The sequence below is a fragment of the Chiloscyllium plagiosum genome, chromosome 20, assembly GCF_004010195.1.
Source record: "Chiloscyllium plagiosum isolate BGI_BamShark_2017 chromosome 20, ASM401019v2, whole genome shotgun sequence".
Taxonomy (NCBI): Eukaryota; Metazoa; Chordata; class Chondrichthyes; order Orectolobiformes; family Hemiscylliidae; genus Chiloscyllium; species Chiloscyllium plagiosum.
The window spans coordinates 50,785,108-50,807,328 of NC_057729.1; the positions used below are offsets into that span (position 1 = coordinate 50,785,108).

General features: G+C 44.2%; 1 protein-coding gene across 1 annotated transcript in view; it reads left to right on the forward strand.

Annotated features, from left to right (window-relative positions):
- LOC122559921 (N-terminal EF-hand calcium-binding protein 1-like) overlaps positions 1–22,221 on the forward strand; it is a 136,390-nt gene that overhangs the window by 45,550 nt on the left and 68,619 nt on the right. The window contains exons 2-3 of the mRNA XM_043710029.1: positions 19,936–19,960; positions 21,859–21,967. Coding sequence (XP_043565964.1) covers positions 19,936–19,960; positions 21,859–21,967 — 134 coding nt within the window. The remainder of the gene's footprint in view (positions 1–19,935; positions 19,961–21,858; positions 21,968–22,221) is intronic.

Consider the following 22,221-nt stretch of genomic DNA (forward strand, 5'->3'; position numbering starts at 1 on the left):
AGTCACACTCTGATGTCCCTGATCACTTACTGAGTGTGAATTACTTAACCTCCCAGGTGTGACTGCCTTCTGAAATAAAGCGTCCAGGTAACTCTCCCCCTCCCGGATGCGCCGCAGTGTTTGAAGCTCAGATTCCAGATCATCAACTCTGAGCCGGAGTTCTTCCAGCAACTAACACTTGCTGCAGATGTGGTCACTGCCGTTCACGATGGGATCAGCCAGCTCCCACATCATACAGCTACAGCACATCACCTGCCCAGCCGTCCCTCCTTAGTTAATTACTTTATTACTTTGTATAGGTTTGAGTTAAAATACTTTCTGATACCTCTCTGCTATAGTCTTTTTCTAAAAACCAATTAATAGATAAACCATAAAAAGTAAATTTTTAACCATTCACCGATAAAGAAATAGAAAATCCTTACCTTAACAAACCAGAGTCCTATTTTTGGTTAGAGGAGGAGGTGCGGGTGGGAGACACAACACGTGTAGTGTCTCGGGTTCAGCCACTGCCCAGATATATTACCGGCAGTCCCCTGGTCGTCGCTCCCGCTCTTCCTACTTATTAACTAGGTTAGAGGAGGAGGGCGGGGGGGAGACACTACAGTAGTAGAGTCTCGGGTTTAGCCGCCTTGCTGATATATATGGTCACTGCTTTCCTTCCCGGCTGCCCCTCCCGTCCACGTCACTTCCTCCGCTGCTCCCGCTCCTTCTCCACTGCTGCTCGCACTTAAAATGGCCGTTGGCGTCGAAGGGTGAGTATTTATACTCACTGCATACCTTCCCGGCTACCCCTCTGGTCCCCATCACTTTCTCCGCTGCACCCGCTCCTTCTGTGAAAGAGTAAAACACCGCTGCCCACTACCGGTAAGTAATTTTAATAAAAACTGCCTTACCTTATCTGCAGTCTTCTGAGTTCGTCCTACCTCCGCTGCTGCTCGCACTTAAAATGGCAGTTGGCGTCAAAGAGTGAGTATTTATACTCAGAAGTGTCCTTTCTGCAGAAGTGTCCTTTCTGCAACCGTTACCATTTCTAAATTGAAAAATGACCAGTAGCCAAGTCCACCATCTTGATGGCCCCTCGGTCTACCTCCAGGCTGTAGGTCATGACCTTGAGAATACGAAAGGGGGCATGAAGACCATCTGGAAAATGCCATTCGGCCTCTGTTAATGGCCATTTATTTTTCTTCATTGGCTATCCACTGCCCCTCCCAGTCCTGCTTCTGCAAAAATCAGCCTGGAAGTCAGATATCACTGGAAAAATGGTATTCCGGCCTATCTTTGTAGTCCCCTTTTCTGCCTCTCATTAGCCAAAATGGATTGAATTGGTGTGGCAAGGTGGCTCAGTGGTTAGCACTGCTGCCTCACAGAGCCAGGGGTCTGGGTTTGATTCTAGCATCAGGCAACTGTCTGTGTGGAGTTTGCACATTCTGCCTGTGTCTGCGTGGATTTCCTCCCACAATCCAAAGATGTGCAGTTTAGGGTGGATTGGCCATGCTAAATTGCCCATAGTGTCCATGGATTTGCAAGCTAGCTAGATGAGCCATGCACAATGCAGGGTTATAGGGTGGGATGCTCTTTGGAGGGTTGGTGTGGACTTGATGGGCTGAATGGCTGGCGCTGGATCAGTGGTGCTGGAAGAGCACAGCAATTCAGGCAGCATCCGAGGACAGGCAAAATCGACGTTTCGGGCAAAAGCCCTTCATCAGGAAGGGCTTTTGCCCGAAACGTCGATTTTGCCTGTCCTCGGATGCTGCCTGAATTGCTGTGCTCTTCCAGCACCACTGATCCAGAATCTGGTTTCCAGCATCTGCAGTCATTGTTTTTACCTGAATGGCTGGCGCCCACACTGTAAGTATTGTATGAACAGGGAAATCCCTTATTAATGGCACCTCGAGCCTGCACTCCAGTAAGTGTCTGGAATTGAGATTACTCAATTAATTTCCAGTAAGGTAGGAAAATAATTCTGCTTTTATCAGGAAACTGTCCATCACATTTCCATCATGCTTTGTCCAAAGCTAAGTTTAAATAGACAATTTGCTGTTTGCTGGGTAATTAAACTGTGTTTCCTATAAAATACACTCTGTCTGCTTGGGAAATAGACTGTGTTTGTTGGGAGCCCTGCTGTAAGCTCAACCCTGCCTCCACCAATGCTGTCAGGAGTTACTGCTAAGTATCACCAGATGAAATAGAGGCTAACTTCCAGCAAAAAAGTGATTAGTGTCTGGAATAACTGCAGCTTAATTAGAGGTGGTATGATGGCTCAGTGGTTAGCACTGCTGCCTCACAGCTCCAGGGACCTGTGTTCAATTCCAGCCTTGGGTGACACATTCTCCCTGTGTCTGCACAGGGTTTGCTCCGGTTTTCTCCCAAAGTACAACGATGTGCAGGTTAGGTGAATTGGCCATGCTAAATAGCCCATAGTTTTCAGGAATGTGTAGGTTAGGTGCACTGATGTACAGTAATATGTCAGGGGACTGGGTGGGTTACTCTTCAGAGAGTTGATGTGGACTAGTGATACCAAATGGTCTGTTTCCACACTGTAGGGATTCTGTGATTGCTTTAATTGAATTGTCCAATGCTGGACTAGACTGGAGAACTAAGGCATCAGAGAACTGGCTTTCAGAGGTTAAAGAGCACTCCCTTGTTGTTGAATAGTACTGTGTAAAAGGCGAGTGAGGCTGTAAGGAGAGATTCCTCCAAAATGGAAGTGGAATTTGCTTTGGTGATTATGAAGGTGAGGTTTGGATTTATATCAGGCCAGTCAGGGCAGCCTGAAGCAATTAATTCATCTTTGCTCATAGAAAATTAATCTAATGCAACCAACTGGCCTCATGGCAAACTGATTATATCTCTCCTATTTATGCTATGTCTCAAGACTATGAAACAATGAACAGACCAAGAATCTAGCAAACATTAGGTTTTCTCTTTCTTTATTATTTTACTCTTGATGCTTTGGCTTCCTGGCTCCAGAGTGAATGCGTTTGCTGAGATTGCGAACTAAGTTGATATCGTCCCATGGATTGAAGAAGTTACCAGTTATGGTCCTCCACTTCCTTCTTCCCTTTGTTATCATTCACCTTTCAAGCTCAGCCATTGGTTATCTCTCAGTCGACATCAACTAATAGCAGTTTTTCCTCTGGTCATTATCATGGGGACACTTAGGAGGAGAGTGTCCCCATGAGCCTTTAAGCCTGGTCCAGAATTCGATAGGATCAGCCAATCTGTATGTGATCTCAATCCACTTTAGAATCATAGAATACTTAGAGTGCTGAAAGAGGTCATTCAGCCCATCGAGTTTGCACCAATCCTCGGAAGAGCATCCCACCCAAACTCAGCCTTCTACCCTAACCCTCAAACCTGCATTTCCAAATGACTAACCCACCTAGCCTGCACATCCCTGAATACTAAGGACAATTTAACATGGCCAATCCACCTATTGTCTTAATAACCCGCATTCTCTTGTCTATCAAAAGTCTTTTGTGAGGATACGGAACCTCTGGAATTCTTTACATCAGAGAGCTGAAGATGCTGGATTGTGAAGCTTTTTTAAAGCTGAAATAGACAGATGTTTAATGAGTCAGAGAGACACGGCTACATGGATAATGCAAGAAAGGACAGTTGAGGATTATCTGAAACACACAGAAGCAGAAATTGTTGGAGGAAACTCAGCAAACTCTGTTTGCATCAATGTAGGAAGAAACAAAGCTAATGTTTTGAGTCTAGTGACTCTTCTTCAGATTGAAGATTTTCACAAATGCAGCCAGACCTGCTGAATTTGGCCAGCACTTTCTGCTTTTATGTGTTTGTATGCTTCCACAGTTGTTTGTTTTATTTTTGAGAATTAACAGATCAGCGATTATCTCATTGAATGGCTGATTGGGTTGATGCGCCTACTTCTCCAATGTCTTATGGTCTCTTATGGATGTAGGTTTGCTTGCTAAGCTGGGAGGTTCATTTCCAGACGTTTCGTCACCCTACTAGGTAACATCTTCAGTGGACCTCAGGCATAACAGTGTACATGATTCCTGCTTTCTATTTATATGTTTGGGTTTCTTTGGGTTGGTGATGTCATTTCCTGTGACGATGTCATTTCCTGTTCTTTTTCTCAGAGGGTGGTAGATGGGGTCTAACTCAATGTGTTTGTTGATAGAGTTCCGGTTGGAATGCCATGCTTCTAGGAATTCTCGTGTGTGTCTCTGTCTGGTTTGTCCTAGGATGAATGTGTTGGCCCTGTCGAAGTGGTGTCCTTCCTCATCCGTATGTGAGGATACTAGTGAGAGAAGGTCATGTCGTTTTGTGGCTAGTTGGTGTTCATGTATCCTGGTGGCTAGTTTTCTGTCTGTTTGTCCAATATAGTGTTGTTACAGTTCTTGCATGGTATTTTCTAAATGGCATTAGTTTTGTTTGTTGTCTGTATAGGGTCTTTCAAGTTCATTACCTGGTGTTTTAGTGTGTTGGTGGGTTTGTGGGCTACCATGATGCCAAGAGGTCTGAGTAGTCTGGCAGTCATTTCCGAGATGTCTTTGATGTAGGGGAGAGTGGCTAGGGTTTCTGGACGCGTTTTGTCTGCTTGTTTGGGTTAGACACCAAAGAAGGACACCACTTCGACTGGGACAACACATCCACCTTAGGACAAGCCAAGCAGAGACACACATGAGAATTCCTAGAAGCATGGCATTCCAACCAGAACTCTATCAACAAACACATTGAGTTAGACCCCATCTACCACTCCCTGAGAAAAAGAACAGGAATTTACATCACCACAGGAAATGACATCACCAACCCAAAGAAACCCAAACACATAAATAGAAAACAAGAATCATGTATACTGCTTGGCCTGAGGCCCACTGAAGATGTTACCTAGTAAGGTGATGAAACATTTGGAAATGAACCTTCCAGCTCAGCGAGCAAACCTACATCCAGAACCTCGACCTGAGCTACAAATATTCTGAAAACTCGCTATGGTCTCTTAATTTTAAACTGCAAGCCTTAGCTTTTATTTTAATGTTGTTTTTCCAGGAGGTTAATGTGTCCAAATTGGTTTGTATAGTTACTGGGACACAGGTGCACAATCCTTTATCCGAAATTCTTGGGGCCAGTTGTTTTTCGGAATTTGAAACTTTTCAGATTTTGGAATAATTGACATTTTCACAGTGAAATAAAAAAAATTACTGAACAGCAGACACACGTGTGAATAATAGTGAGATGCAGAGACACGGTTGATGGCTGCCAGTGCTGGGCCACGCTGCCATGTCACATTTGAGTGAAGTGATTCAAGTGAGCGTGGAGTTGGGTCACCTGTTCGCACGCTGAAATGACACTTAGTCCACAAAAAAAATTTCGGATTTCCGAGCTATTCAGATTTCAGAATTTCTGGTGAAGGATTGTGTACCTGTATGACATTTTGGACTGAATTACTTCATTAGCTAGAAAGCACTTTGATGTACAGTTCCCTCTAACTGCCCTTGGCCAACTTATTCCTGTGTACTCTCTTTAATATGGATGCTCAGCACACATTCTTAAAGAGAATGTTATTGCTAATGCACTCCCTGTTAATTCTTCATGTAACAGAATATGCAACTCCTGAGCTAAATTATAATAAAACTTAAAAATCATTTCCCACTATCTCTGGGCACTTTCTAGAATGCAAAACTTTTCTTAAAGTTTTGAAAGAGATGCACTGATTTGAACAAATCAAGTTGGTTAGTCCTTTGAAAAACATGACTGAGACTGAATAGTTTTACTGAGAAACCCTATTTAGACAAATCTGCAAAAGACATTCATGCTTAACTTGATGACTTTGCAGGTTCCTTCAGACCCAGTCCAAATATTGGGATGAGTTAGTAATCTAATATATAAATCATTCATTTTAAACTGACATTGAACTTCCTGTATAGAATGACACTATGAAGCACATTAACTCCACAAGTATGTTTAATTTTGACCGATGTTGATCTGAGATAGGCAAAAGGTTTCCACAATCTCACACTGAAAATCAAGAAGGAAATTAGAATGAAATTCAGGACAATTGTGGCCTCTAATATGAGACGACACATATGCAAGACAGGACTGTATATTTTCTGTATTGTTCTCCCTCACTCTGCAAGGAGTTATCTCACTGGGTTCAAGCAGTTCTACAACAATAACATGCCACATCTTAACAAAAAAGCCCTAAAAATTTAAACCCAAGCTGAACATATTACAAAAGCTTCGACCAGTCTTGACTTTGACTGCTCCCACACACCAACGTATTTTCAATCAGCATTGCTGGACCCTGATTTTCTTTTCCCCTTCTAAGTCTAGGGCTGCTCTGCTAGTTGTAACTTAACCTTATCCTGGTATCGATCAGCTATGACTGCATCCATTGAGAAGTGAACCTGGGACGTTCCTGATATGTATGGTCCACGTGTGACCATCAAAGCTAAAAGAGGTACAAAGAAGGAATGAGTTATAAGCAATCACAGTAAATGCATTTATTTAAGCTAGAAAGTAATAGGCACTACCAAGTTTGAAATTTGAGAAACCATGCATTGCAGCAGCATGCACTAACGGCATAGCTTTCAGTTCATCAGGGTGGCACACTGGCTCAGTGGTTAGCACAGTTGCCTCACAGCGCCAGAGACCCAGGTTTGATTCCAGCCTTGGGTGACTGTGTGGAGTTTGCATATTCTCCCCGTGTCGGTGTGGATTTGCTCTGGTTTCCTCCCACAGTCCAAAGACGTGCTGGCTGGGCGAATTGGCTGTGCTAAAGTTGTCCATGGTGTTCAGGGATGTGTAGATTAGTCAGCAGAAATGTAGAGTAATAGGGTAGAGCAATGGGCCTGGGTTGGTGTGGACTTGTTGGGCCAAATGGCCTGTTTCCCCACTGAAGGGATTCTATGATATCAAGATCTGAATCTGATGTAAATGTGGTACAGTCCTGTCAATCTTTACTGTATCATCTTTGGGCCATTGGGAGGAAGATCATTCTTGTAAAAAAGAATTGTGATCTATGTGTTAATAGCTAAGCATCTGGGAGTTAAAGGATCGTGTCCTTTCATTTTATTCCCAGCTTCAGGCATCACACTATAAATCTCAACAAAATATTTAGGGGGGCAGTGATGGTTGAGTGGTATTATTGCTAGACCATTAATCCAGATATTCAAGTAACGTTTTGGGAACTAGGGTCAAATGCTGCTGTGACAGATGGTGGAATTTCAGTTAATTAAAAACCTTGGGATTAAGAGTTTTCTAATGCTGACAGTTGTTGGGGAAGAAAAACAATCCAGTTAGCTAATACTTTCGGGAAGCTGTTGTTATTACCTGCTCTGTGTTGACTCTTAACTGCCCTCTGGGTAATTAAGGATGGACAATAAATGCTGTCTGAGCTGATGGTGCCCATACCCTGTGAATAAAGGGACTACTTGAAGGAGCTCTGGAGTATAAATGAAATTAACAGTCATCATGATATTTAGACTTGGTGGTTTGGGTGAGGAGGTGGATAATGACTATTTAATATAACAGTGCACCAGTTTCGGTCTCTTCCTTGTGGTGCTATGGGTGACTGTTCCAGCTTTGAACGACATGCTGGTGGATTTAGGTTCTGCTCCCAAGTCTTTAGGGTAATATTTATCTACTGCTCTAGTGCCAGTATGCCTGCCAGGGGACATATACTACCCAGCTGGACGTGCTGCTGAGACGTTTAAAGGGGCCCTCTCAGGTTGAATGTAAAGAATCTTGTTCGAATAATAACAGGGGAGCTTTTCCCCAATGTCCTGATCAATGTTCACGACGGGGAGGTGCCGGTGTTGTGCTGGGGTGGACAAAGCCAGAAATCTCCCGACACCAGGTTATAGTCCAACAGGTTTATTTGAAATCACAAGCTTTCTGAAAGTTTGTGATTTCAAATAAACCTGTTGGACTGTAATCTGGTGCGTGTGACCTCTGACCTGGTCAATGTTCAACCTTCAATCAATTTCATGAAGCAGTTCATGTGGTCACTTTTTTTTCTGTGGGGCTCCCTGTACCGTGCCACATCTTACCTGGCAACGGTGGCGGCAAATCATTGGCTGCAAAGAACTGTTCTGAGATTGTGACAGGCGCTAAATAAATGCGGGATCTTCCATCAGAATTCAGGACTGTAACAACCCCAGAGTTCCCGAGTGCACCGAATGGAGCATCAGGGCTGGGAATTTCCTTGGAGTAGCTCCCATCTCCCTGCACAATGCTGGTACAATTCCTACTTAAGACATCAGTAAAGTTCCTGCTGTACCTTTCCATGAAGTTATAGCAGTTTTTAAAGAGATGTCCCATTCACAAGACCCAATTGAATGTGACATCAGTTCCTGTTCTTACCCACTCTGGACACTAGGCTCTCCAACATTCCCTGAATCACCTCACATAGTCTCAATTGAATTTTCAGCCACTCTCAGACCTCCACCATTCTTTGTGCGATGAGTTTATATGAGGAATCATGCAGCTAGTGGAAAACAGTAAATCATTAACTCCACAAGAGCGGTTTAAAAGTACCCAGCAGGACACAGTAATGACATTGGAATCCTCGAACATATGTTGGAATAAATGGCAGTGACCAAAGTAAAAACCAGCATGGCTTTGTGATGAGTCATACTCCATCAGTCAAAGTTAACAACTAATTTTGTATCGCAAATTAACATGATTTTTTATCGTCTGACAACAGCAATAAAATTTGATTGAAAATTGATTAACAACATTGAGAGTGACATGGGTTTAAAGCATTGAATTAAATTATTTGATTCAGTTTGATAAGGGTGGCTAGCACTCCAGCCTCACAGCAATTGGGACCTGGGTTTGATTCCCGCCTTGGGTGACTGTCTGTGTGGAGTTTGCACATTCTCCCCATGTCTGTGTGAGTTCCCTTTGGGTGCTCTAGTTTCCTCCCACAGTCCAAAGATGTGCAGGTCAGGTGAATTGGCCAAACCAAAATTGCCCATAGTGTTAGGTGCATTGGTCAGGGGCAAATATAGCGTATGGGAATAGGTCTGGGTGGGTTACTGTTCGGAGGGTCAGTGTGAACTTGTTGAGTCAAATGGCCTGTTCCCAAACTGTAGGGAATCTAATTTAAACTGGAAAGATATGAAGTTTTAAAAAACATTTTAGAGATGTGACCATCGATGTAAATATCGGAAAGTTTCTATGCTCCTGTGCTGGTTTACGCTGCTGCATCAATAATGTGGTGAGTTGAGATCTCACCTTGGTAGTTTGATAATTTGAGTTCAGCTTTTAAGAAGATTAAGTATGAAGCTAAAAACAGGAAGTGCTGGAGAAACTCGGCAGGTTTGGCAGCAACCGTGAAGCTGTGAATCAGAGTTAATATTTTGAGTCCAATGTAACGTCTTCAGAACTGAAAGGAGCTGGAAAACTGTGATATTTATGCTATTGATGGAAGAGGAGTATGGGATACAGATTGTGAGGATGTCCAGAGCAAAGGCCAAAGGCAGTGTTCATGGTAGTACAGGAGTGCTAGAGATGTAAGATGGGTGTAATTGAAAGTGTGAGATTAAAGTCAACATGACACCAACCAGACATATCCAAAGGCATTGTGGAGGGTGGGGTGGGGGGTTGGGGGGAACAGAAGGGCAGGGGTGGGGATTGTAAGGAAAAAGGAAGGCAGAATTCATTCTTTGAAGTTGTGGAACTCAGTGTTGAGTCGTAGAGGCTGTGAAGTGCTGAAGGAGGAAGTAGGTGCTGTTCCTCCAGCTTGAGTTGAGCGTTGCTGGAACACTGTAGCAGGCCCAGGATGGAAATATTAGCCTGGGAGCAAGGCAAGCTCCAGGTCGCTCCTACAATCAGAGCTGAGGCGTTCTCTAAAGTGGTCACCCAGTGTGCATTTGGTCTTGCTAGAGTAAAGGACATGGCATCATGAGCAGCAAAAACAGTCGACTGAATTGAACAAAGTACCAAGTAAAACGCTGCTTCACCTGGAAGGTCCATTTGGGTCCTTTTATAGTCAGAAGGCTGGAGAGAAATGGGCAAGTGTTACACTTTCTGCAATAGCATGGGAAGGTGCCATGGGAGAGTGATGAACTGCTAGGAATGGTGGAGGAGTTAACTGGAGTGTTACAGAATTACTCCACTGAGTGTATTGCCTGCTTGCTGGCCACTGATAAAGTAAAGACCCCTCAAGGCACTGGACCAATGCCACCAACGCTGCTTGCACAATTCCCTGTGATCCACTGGGAAGGCAGACCCACCAACACCAACATCCTTGACCAGGCCAACATCTCTAGCATCGGGGCATTGACCACTCTTAATCGGCTGTGATGGACTGGGTCATCATCCACATGACCGACACAGGACTGCTCAAGCAGAAGGTCCACTCCCAGCTCCAAAATGGCAGGCAAGCCCCAGGTGGACAGATGATACCCTCAAGGCCTCACTGGCAAAACACACCTGGGAAATGGCCAAAGGTTTTGTGGGGGAGGAGGGAAATGTAAGGATGCTGTGGGACTCAGTGTTGAGTTGTAGAGGCTGTGATGTGCTGAAGCAGGAAGTAGGTGCTGTTCCTCCAGTGCCTGGCCCAAGGCCGTCCAAAGTGAAGGAGGGGCACACAGGAGGGACCATGAGTCTTGCACCAGAAAAACTGGAAGCTAAGCGAAAGGAGGACACTGCTACACCAATGCGCTACCCACTCCACCCCACCCAACCCCATCATCATTTTCTGCCCCAAGTGTAACAGAGCCTGCTGTAGCCACATCAGTCTGTACAGCCACATATGGACTCACCCTGAGAGTGGAAGGGAGTCATCCTCATCTGGGAGGGACAGGCAATGATGATGATGATGATGAAAAAGCCCATATATGAAGTAGAAAATGTTGACTAGGAGAAAGTGAGGACTGCAGATGCTGGAGCTCAGAGTTGAGAGTGTGATGCTGGAAAAGCACAGCAGGTTAGGCAGCATCCGAGAGAGCAGGAGAATTGACGTTTCGGGCATAACCCCTTCATCAGAAATCAGGAATATGCCCGAAATATCAATTCTCCTGCTCCTAGGATGCTGCCTGACCTGCTGTGCTTTTCCAGCACTACACTCTCAAAAATGTAGACTGATGACTAATGCAAGTATAGCACATGGTGCCTGAAAAGTGGAGGGTTCACTGGGTATTTGTGAAAACATGAAAGTGTAAGAATGGGGTGGAAGTATTCACAAGATCAATTTATGTGTTACACGCTATGGTATACCAGGTAAAACATCCAAGGATAGGTGGGTTTTCAAACAGAAGTTTGATAAAGAGACATATTAGGTCAAATGGCCAAAAGCATGAGGTGGGTTCTCAGGGGCTTTTGAGAGTGGTAGAGAGAAGGGACAGTCTAAGGAGGCAATTGCAGTGCTCAGCACCTCGACCAAAATGATGGAGGGATTAAGATCAAGGATGCTCAAGGGGCCAGACAGAACAGGCACTGAGACCTTGGAGGGCTGACAGGCTGGGAGAGATTGCAGATAGGGAAGGGCGAGGCCGTGGAGAGAATAGAAAACAAGGGGGAAAGTTTTGAAATGGAAATGTTGCTTATGCAAACCAGGTCAGAGGGGATTGCTGAATGTGACGTGGTGTGAGGATAAAGCACAATTGAGACTGACAATAAGGAGCGCAGCAATAAGCCACCATGGTTGCCCTGGCAACCAGCATTTCAAGAAGCTGTTGGAATGTTGGTTACAGAAGACAGTCTAAAGCAATAATTGGTGACGTGGAGTGAGTTCTTGCTGTCTTCACTGCACGGGGCCATTGATTTCACAGAAGCTTTGAACAATAAGATGGCTCAAGCACACTGAATGAGCAGCTGCAGGCTGAAAGCACATTGTAATCCATTAGTGTATGTGAATATAGGAGCAAAAGTCAGCCTTTTGGCCCCTCGGGCCTCCTCCACCATTAAATAAAATCATGGCTCATCTGTTGGAGTTCCAAATTCCACATTCCATCTGCTCCCGACAATCTTATATTCCTTTGCGTAACAAAAATCTATCCACCCCCGCCTTAAGATTTTTGGATTTTCACCTTTACCACCTTCTGAGTTCCAAAGTCACATTGCCCTCTGGGAGCATCCCTTCATTTTAAATCAGTGTCCCCTTGTTCTGGACTCACCCCATAAGAGGAAACATTCTCTCCACGTCCACTTTGTTAAGACCATTCAGGGTCTGATACACTTCAACCAGGTTATCCCTCACACTTTGAAACTCCAGTGATTACAAGCCCAGTCTGTCCAATCTTTCCTCATCATTCAACCCACTCATTCCAGGTCTCAATCTCGTTAAACCTCCTCTGAACCACCCCCAACCAGCCTCCTTCGAACAGAGTCTGAAACTGCGCATAGTATTCAAGACGTGGGTCTCACCAACGTCTGGAAAACTTCTTAAAAAATATAGCACTCACGGGACGTGGGTATGGCTGGCTGGGGCAGGATTTATTGAGCATTCCTAGTTGCTCTTGAGAAGGTGGTGATGCTGTAGGTAGACCCACAATGCTGTTGGGGAGGGGATTCCAGGATTTTGACACAGTGACATTGATTTTCCAAGGCTGAATGGTGAGTGGATTGGAGGGAGTTTGCAGGTGGTTGTGCTACCATGTATCTTCTGCCCTTGTCCTTCTAGATGGAAGAGCTCGTAGGTTTGGAAGGTGCTGTCTAAGGATATTTGATGACTTTCTGCAGTGCATTTGTAGATAGGACACACTGCTGCCGCATGATGTCCAGGGCACTGTTACCTCCCCTCTAGAATTCAGCTCTTTTGTCCATGTTTGAACCAAGGCTGTAATGAGGTCAGGAGTTGAATGGCCCTGGCAGAAACCAAACTGGGTGTCACTGAGCAGGTCATTGCTGAGCAGGTGCTGCTTGATAGCACTGTTGATGACACCTTCCATCACTTTACTGTTGATTGGCAGTAAACAGGATGGGGTGGTGTTTGACCAGGTTGGATTTATCCTGCTTTTTATGCAGAGGACATACTTGGGCAATTTTCCACATTGGTGGATAGATGCCGGTGTTGTAACTGTACTGGAACAGCCTGGCTAGAGGTGTGGCAACTTCTGGAGAACAAAGTCTTCAGTACTATTGCTGGAATGTTATCAGGGCCTGTAGCCTTTGCATTATCCAGTGCCTCTAACCATTTCTTGATATCATGTGGAATGAATCAAATTGGGTGAAGATTGGTATCTGTGATGCTGGGGACCACTGGAGAAAGCTGAGAATGATCATCTACTCACCACTCCTGGCTGAAGGTTGCTGAAGCATAGCATCTTAATATTTTATGTCCAACTCTTTTCATAATAAAGGATGGCATTCCATTAGCCTTCTTGATTATGTGTTGGATCTACTTTCTCACGTTCGGTGACTCATGCACCAAAACATCTAGATTCCACCTCATCTCGGAATTCTGCAGTCCTTCACCATTTAAGGAATATTTTGTGATTCTATTATTTGCTCTGGAGAGACCACATTTACTGCCCTCAGTTGCCACAAGATAGCAGTGTTGGGCTGCTCCAACCCATTTCCAATCCTTGGAGTGACAGTATTCCCATAGCAGGAGGGGTCCAGGACATTGTACCAGCAACAATGAGGGAACTGCAATATGTAACCAAACTTGAGTAAAATATTGGAACAGAACTCAGGGATGATACTGTTCCTGAAGTGTCGATGCTTTAATATGTATTGTGGTGGTGTTGGCAGGAGTCTGATGAAATAATGTTAGGGTCTGGCCATTGTACATCCTGTAGATGGAACAAACACAGCCACAGCAACACCTCGCAATTATACAATACCCTCAGTCTATGGTGAAGTTTCCTAAGATGCTTCAAAGGAATAAAGTCTAATAGTGAATTATACGCTAAGGAGATGTCAGGGAAAAATGGCCAAAATCTGTGTTAAAGAGGTAAGGTCTTAAACAGTGTCCTGTAGGAGAGGAGATAGGTGAAGGGATTGAGGGAGGGAATTCCAACACCTGGGGAACAGAATGGCTGCTAGTGGTAAATTGGGGAGGTTATGAGGCCAAACTTGGAGTAGCACTGTGAAAGACAGGGTTATAGGGCTGGGGAGAGAAGGGAAAAGGTGGGACCATGAGGGTTTGATTAAAGCTATGAGAATGTTATAATTGAGGCATTGTTGGATTTGAAGCCAGTGGTGATGAGTGAATAGGATTCGATTCAATTTCCAATAAGGGCAGGATGAGTTCAAGTTGTATGGAGTGTGTTGGAGGGGAGTGTTGGAATATGAGAAAGTGAGGACTGCAGATGCTGGAGATCAGAGTCGAAAAGTGTGGTGCTGGAAAAGCACAGCAGGTCAGGCAGTATCCGAGGAGCAGGAGAATCAATGTTTCAGGCAGAAGCACTTCATCAGGAAATTAGAAACTTCAAAATGGGCGTGTTGGAATAGTCAAGTACGAAGGTAACAAAGGCACAGTCCACCAGTGATGGCAAGAGAAATATTCGTTTCTCGTGTAGAATTCGTGCTCATTTTATAAAGATCATATCTTTTAATTTAGTTTATTTTTTGTTTGTGGACTATAAAAGAAAGGTTCTGCTTTAAACCAGGGAGGGTGGGCAATGAGCTGGCTGCAGTTTTGAAAAAAGGTCATGTTGACTGGGTCACTTTGTGAGTGATGCACAAAGTTATGTTCCTGAAACAATGAGAACAAAAAACAGGCACCCTGGAACCAATGGGTTCTGGACTAAAGGAAAACTGCTTGACAACAATGTTCTGATTGGCTCCTGACTAGGTGATCATGGTTTGTGGGGCTCCAGTGCAGCCACCTACTCTGCAAAGAGAAAGCATCAATCCCTCCGTGTCTCTGTCCCTGTTTTAGTGTGAAAGTCTCCAGTTATTACTAGCCGTCTCGCGATCACATTTCCCTTCAAATCTCCTCTTGAAGGAGGAATAAAATGTCTTCCCTCAGGGCAAGACCTCAACGTTAGCCCAATTATGTCAAGCTGTGGAACTCCATTCACCATGCTCCTCATCGTTTAAGGCAGAAATAATGGTTGGAATATTCTGGAGGTGACACAGGTTGCTGGTTAGATTTAGATTTTATTGTCACTTATACTCGAGTGCAGGTTAGATTAGATTAGATTATATTACTTACAGTGTGGAAACAGGCCCTTCGGCTCAACAAGTCCACACCGACCCGCTGAAGCGCAACCCACCCAGACCCATTCTCCTACATTTACCCCTTCACCTAACGGGTAATTTAGCATGGCCAATTCACCTAACCTACACATTTTTGGACTGTGGGAGGAAACTGGAGCACCCGGAGGAAACCCACGCAGACACGGGGAGAATGTGCAAACTCCACACATCGCCTGAGGTGGGAATTGAACACGGGTCTCTGGCGCTGTGAAGCAGCAGTGCTAACCACTGTGCCACCGTGCCGCCCACAGGTGTACGGTGAAAAGTGTAGAAGAACCATTTGAAGAACCAGTGAGACGCCCCGATTATTAAGAAGGCCCCGTTTCATCATGTACCACTCAGGCACTTCACAGGCCAGCTGCGGCTCTTGCCAAAGGATCAAGGAGAGGTCCTACCCTCCAACGCAGGCCAGCCAATCCAAAGCTAATCAGCTATTTGGTGCCCAGCAGCATCACCAGGGACAGAGTGGTTGCTCCCAGCACTACATCAAGCCACGACTTTATTTATCTTTACTTTTTTTGTTTCATTTTTGTGGATTCTTTATTTCAATACATTTCAGTGGTTTCACTGCCACTGTGCATGCTCATGGGTGTCAGCCAATGCAGCCCCATACAAATGTATGACCCACTTCTTAAAAAGGACACTGGTCTTCCCATTAATACACTCACCACCATTCAGAAGATCCATGGCAGTCTGATTGTGGCCTTACCAGCACCTTCTTGCCTGTTGCCCCAATACACTCGCTAACCTTCAAACTCTGCCTGCTAATTCAAACTTGCCCCACAGGAAGAATCATCTTCTTGGCATATCCGCCCTGTGAAGCTCCTGTATATCTTTCAGTAAGATGCTATGGCATGGAGTATATTTAAGGAGGAGATAGGCAGATTTGTAATGAGTAACAGGGTTGAAGGATTATGGGGAGCATGCCAGAGGAGTGGAGTTGAGACCAAGGTGAGATCAGTCATGATGATATTAAGTGACAGAGCAGACTCAAGAGGATGATTACCTATTCCTGCTCCTAGTTCTTATGTTTTTATGTTCTTTTATTGCGCCACATACAATAACATTCCCATCTTCAGAAGAACAGGATTATGTTTCAATAAGGTATAAGATACACTTTACATTCTTCTAGAGTCCAATTTCTACAGGCCCAGTCTGCTTGACATTTCTTTAACACGATTCCTGCATCCAGACGTCTTGTCAATGCTCAATAAACAGGACAGCTCCTGTGGTTGCTATGGCAACCATTTAAGAATTATGCAGCACGTGTAATGTAATTTTACCAATGTGTCTTCAAAGGGAAGCATTTTTAATAGACGAATTGGAATTGATTCAATCTTAAAACTGTCTGGCGTTGCAAATTGCTTCTCAGTGAGACATTTGATGTTGGGTAAGTACTGCTGCACTATGCAGATTGAATTGGGATTCAGTACATTTAGTGGAGGCTGGGTATAAGCCAAAGTAACTCTGTGAAAGCACTACCCTTGGAACTTCATCAGATCTTCAGGAGTATCCTGCTACTGTGGCCTAACACTGTGTAAATGGGATGAATTTGTTGGACCTGAGTTCGGAACTCACCACAATAAGACATGAAAATCTGTGAATGAACCAGATGTATGTGTAAATAATGTAAGTCAGAACTTGCATTTCTCTAGCACCTTCCACAACTTTAGGTCATCATTTTACAGTAAATGAAGGTTGGTGTCACGACCAGGAGAAGAGGAGGAATCTCCTTTTAACTCCCTCTTGGTCACAACACATATTTCTATTTCTTTTTTAGCATGCTATTACACTTCAATTAATGCATAATTAATTAGATCAAAGCAACTTGGCTCATTTACAAGGTTTTCTTGAGTGAAAGAATGAGGAATTTTATTACCCACTAACCTTGAGCATAAACAATAGTAAAAACATGACATTAAACAAACTCACACGAACACAAAAGCAAAGCTTAAAAGTAAAAGGGAGAGAGAGGATATCTAGTATAGAAAAGGCGACAAAAAGAATTTTAAAAATAATTCATCGAATATGGACATTCAGATTGGGCGAGCATTTATTGCCTCTCTGTCAATGCCCTTGAGAACGCAGTTGTGAGTTGCCTTTGTGAACTGCTGGAGGTCATGTGCTATAGGTAGATCTACAATGCCAATAGGGAGCGAGTTCCAAGATTTTGACTCAGTGACACTGAAGCAACAACAATCTATTTTCAAGTCAGGATGGTGCGTGACTTGAGGGGGAGCATGTACATTATGGTATTCCCATTATCTGCTCCTTTTTCTCAGTGGTCGCAGGATTGCAAGATGCTGTCTCAGGAACCTTGGTGAATTTCTGCAGTGTATCTTGTAGGTAGTATACACTGCTGCAACTGAGCATCTGTGCTGGAGAATGTTTGTGAATGTGCAGGCAATAAAATGGAGGTTGATTGTCTTGGATGGTGTCAAGTTTCTTGAGTGTTGTTGGAGCTGCACCCATCCAAGCAAGTGGGAGTATCCCATCACAATCCTGACTTCTGCCTTGTAGGTGGTGTGCATGCTTGGGGAGTTAGAAGGTGAGTTACTCAGTGTAGGGTTGATCACCTCTGACCAGCTGTTGTAGCCCTCATATTTATATGCTGGTCCAGTTCAATTTTTGATCAGTGGTAACCAATGTTAATCAGTGTTGAAGAGTGTGGTGCTGGAAAAGCAGAGCCGGTCAGCCAACATCCGAAGAGCAGGAGAATCGACGTTTCGAGCAAAAGCCCCTCATCAGGAATGAGGCTTGTGGCCCAAAAGGGCTGAGAGATAAATGGGAGGGGGTGTTGGGGCCGGGGGGAAGGTAGCTGGGAATGCGATAGGTAGATGAAGGTGAGGGTAAAGGTGACAGGTCGGAGAGGAAGGTGGAGTGGATAGGTGGAAAGGAAGATTTACAGGTGGGACAGATTAAGATGGCGGTGCCAGGTTGGAAGGTTGGATCTGGGATAAGATGGGGAAAGGGGAAATGAGGAAACTGGTGAATTCCACATTGTTTCTGTGTGGTTAGAGGGTCCCAAGACAGAAGATAAGGCTGATACTGCCTGACCTGCTATGCTTTTCCAGCACCACACTCTTCAACTCTGATCTCCAGCATCTGCAGTCCTCACTTTCTCCCACTGATAATCAATGGTCAGCTTTGCACAACCTGATCAGATGATCAATGCAATCATTTTCAGTCAGTTTTTTTTTTAAAGTCACTTAATGTTTACCGTCATCATTACAGTTTGTAATCATCATGGTAGGAATGCAGCAACCAACTTGCACACAGCAACATCCCATAAACAGCAATAAATAATATAATTCTATGGATGCTGGAAATCTGAAACAAAAACCGATGTTGCTGGAGAGACTCAGCAGGTCTGGCAGCATTTAGAGTGAAGAAAACTTCCAAGTCCAGTGACCCTTCGTCCAAACAATGTAATAGTTTCAGTGCTGTTAATTGAGGGATAAACAAACATCAGGGAAAACTCTGAAAACCAGAGAATAGTGCCATGAGATCTTTTACGTTAGACAGTTCCACATCTCATCCAAATGTCGGCAGCTCCCTCAGTACCACATTGGAACCTTGGCTTAGATTTTGTTCTCAAGTCTCTGGAATGGGCTTGACATTGTGACCAGGAATTGGAGACCATTTGGACAGCAATGGACTATTGTCTGTGACCTTTTACCCTTTCAGGCCTACATTTTCTGGTACTTGAGCACTGACACCAACCTTCTGCGTATGGCTTTGTGAGCTACTTCTGAATCCTTGTCTCAGTGTTGAGAACAAAATAAAGATTTAAAACAAAACCCTTTTCCCTCCAATTGATGTTCCTACTGCTGCTGAGACAACTTCCAACACCCATGATAAAGTTTCAGAAAAATGTGCACTTAGGAACCTCCCCTTAATCTCTGAAGCCTTTACATTTGAACAGCCCATATCCAATTTAACTTGCTGGGATCTCTTATTCAATCTCTTAATGGATGTGAGAAACCACAGAGAAGGATTTACAATAATGTCTTGCAAACCTTTTTACTCCCTCCATTTCTCCCCCTAAGTTGTTTTGAAAGGAATCCAGGATATGAATTTAAACGATGTTCTTGAACACAAGCTTAGTTCAGAAGAGGATTTTTCTTTGGGTCATAGCAAATCAGAAATCCCAGTTCCCTCTAAAAGATGGCACATCCATATTGATTGATATTTTTAACCAGGCAAAAGTGAGGACTGCAGATGCTGGAGATCAGAATCAAGATTAGAGTGGTGCTGGAAAAGCACAGCTGGTCAAGCAGCATCTGAGGAGCAGGAAAATCGACATTTCGGGCAAAAGCCCTTCATCAGGAATGGGCTCTTGACTCTGATATTTTTAACCAACCTGTTCTGACACATGAGGCCATGTCCAGGGGCATGTGGCACTTGAACCCTGACCTTCTGGCCTAGAGGTAGAGACATTACCACTGAGCCCACATAAGAGCTGTCATATTCTTAGTTACGCTTCTGGCATTTTTGTTAATGCACGCTATGATTGAAGAGCTTCGAGGGGTTGAATGGCCTACTCCTATCAATCCAGTTCTTTTTGTGAGGCGTTTGGCCATCTTTGTTTGCTTCTTTCTCACAAGGGAGTTGACCCCAAATTGTAATTGCAAATTTCATAATTTTACTTTCTGAGAGTGATGTAACAGAATGCATTAGCTCAGGGCAACTTCATTGCTCCCTGAAGACAAAGCAAGAAATTATATTGTGTTTATTTTTATAATCTTCTCAAAAGTACACTACCAATGGATACAATTAATGTTTGCTTTTTAATCTTTTGGTTTTCAGATATTTCGAAGAGCAGACAAGAATGGTGAGTCAGAGACATGGTTTTGCAGTTTCTGTCTGTTGTTACTGTTTTTTTTGTATTCATGAGACGTGGGCATCACTGAAAAGAAGTCCATTTATTACTCTCCTAAGAGCTCTCAACTGAATGGAAGGCAAGGCCATTTGAAGGGGCAGGTCAGAGTCAAATTCAAAAGGACAATTGCCATCAGACCGCTATTGGGCTTTGTATGCTACTGTCTGACTCAGTAATCAGAATTGCAGAAAAAACACGACAGAGATCTTGATTTTAATTTCCAAACCTCATGGACACTGCGCAGCTAAACCTGTTAAAACTAGGCCAGCCATTTCCCACACTGGGTCTCAATCTGAACTTCCTTTTCCAGCAAACGAATGTGAAAGGAGATAAACAGAAGTCTACCCTTAAGGTTTCTTTTCATTGTAGGTTTGTGGACCTGGAGATGGTGTGAGTGTCTAGGCCTCACCAAGGAAGTCTCAGGCTCCTCTGGGATCTCCCCCGTTTCCTAACTTAGAATCACAGAAGCAGACCATTGGAGTCTGCATTGTTCCTCAAAAGAGCATCCCACCCAGACCCACCCCCCCTACTCCATCCCTGTAACCTTGCATTTTCCCATGGCTAATCCACCTAACCTGCATAACCTTGGACACTCGGGGGCAATTTAGCATGGCCAATCCAACTAACCTGCACATCTTTCGACTGTGGGAGGAAACCGGAGCACCTGGAGGAAACCCATGCCAACGTGGGGAGAATGTGCAAACACCACACAGATAGTCACCTGAGGCTGGAATTGAACCTGGGTTCCTGGTGCTGTGAGGCACAGTGGTAACTGAGCCAGCATTTTGCCACTTGTCAGCACCTATTGCCTGTCCCCAGTTACCCTTGAGAAGATGGTGGTGAGCTGCCTTCTTGGACTGCTGTAGTCCATGTGCTATAGGTTGACCTATAATCCCCTGAGGGCATTCCCGGATTTTGACACTGAAGGAACAACGATGGTGAGTAGTTTGGAGGGGAACTTGCGGGTGGTGTTATTCCCATGAGTCTGCTGCCCTTGTCTTTCTAGATTGAAGTGGTCGTGGCTTTGGGAATTGCTGTCAAAAGATATTTCTGCAGTGCTTCTTATAGGCAGTACATACTGCTGCTGCTGAGCGTCAGTAATGGAGGGAATGGATGCTTGTGGATGTCCTGGATGGTGTCAAGCTTCTTGAGCGTTGTTGAAGCTGCATCCACCCAGGCAAGTGAGAAGTATTCCATCATGCTCATGACTTGTGCCTTGTAGTTGGTGGCTTTGAGGAGTCAGGAGGTGAGTATTCCTAGTCTCTGAGCTGCTGTTGTACCACTATATAGTTCATCTAGTTGAATTATTGGTCAATGGTAACTCCCAGGATAATGATAGATGGTGACATCGTTGAATGTCAAAGGGTGGTGGTTAGATTCTCCCTTATTAGAAATGGCCATTGCCTGACATTTGTGTGGCATGAATGTTGCTTGCCACTTGTCAGCCCAAAACTGGCTCCAGATCTTGTTGCATTTGAACGTGAACTACTCAACTTGGTCAGCATGGATGAATTGGACTGGAGGTTCAGTTTCTGTGCTGTATGACTCTGTGACTGTATGAGTTGATTGACTGACTGGTGGTGAGCATTCCCATCATTCCCCTGGTCTAGGCCTTTTGCCACCTAAGGTCCCAGTAATGGTGGTCAAGTGGAATCTGGGGAATGTTATCAGAAATGAGCTGTGGCTAATTTGGAGCTCACAAGTATCTTGTCTGCCTCTATTATCTTCCTCCACCTTCAACTTCTACTCTTGCACCCCCAACCCTGTCCTTTAAGATTGGGTTCTAAGTTGTTGTCAAGTTTACCACATTTCTGGTTAATGTTATGGACTGATTTGTCTCCTTTTTACAGATGATGGTAAATTATCCTTTGATGAATTCAAGGCCTACTTTGCGGATGGAGTCCTGAGCACTGCTGAGTTACGGGAGCTGTTTCACAAGATTGATAAGCACCGCACAGAGTAGGTACCACTTCTGTCAATTAGTTTGACATCAATCATGTGGTGGAAAAGGATATGTCATGAGTAGTGCCTCAGAGAAGAAACAAAGCATTTATAGAATCCATTTTGTGACACAGGATGCCCAAAACTACTTTACAGCCAATCAAGTATTCCTATCGGAAAGATGTTGTGAAACTTGAAAGGGTTCAGAAAAGATTTACAAGGATGTTGCTGGGGTTGGAGGATTTGAGCTACAGGGAGAGGCTGAACAGGCT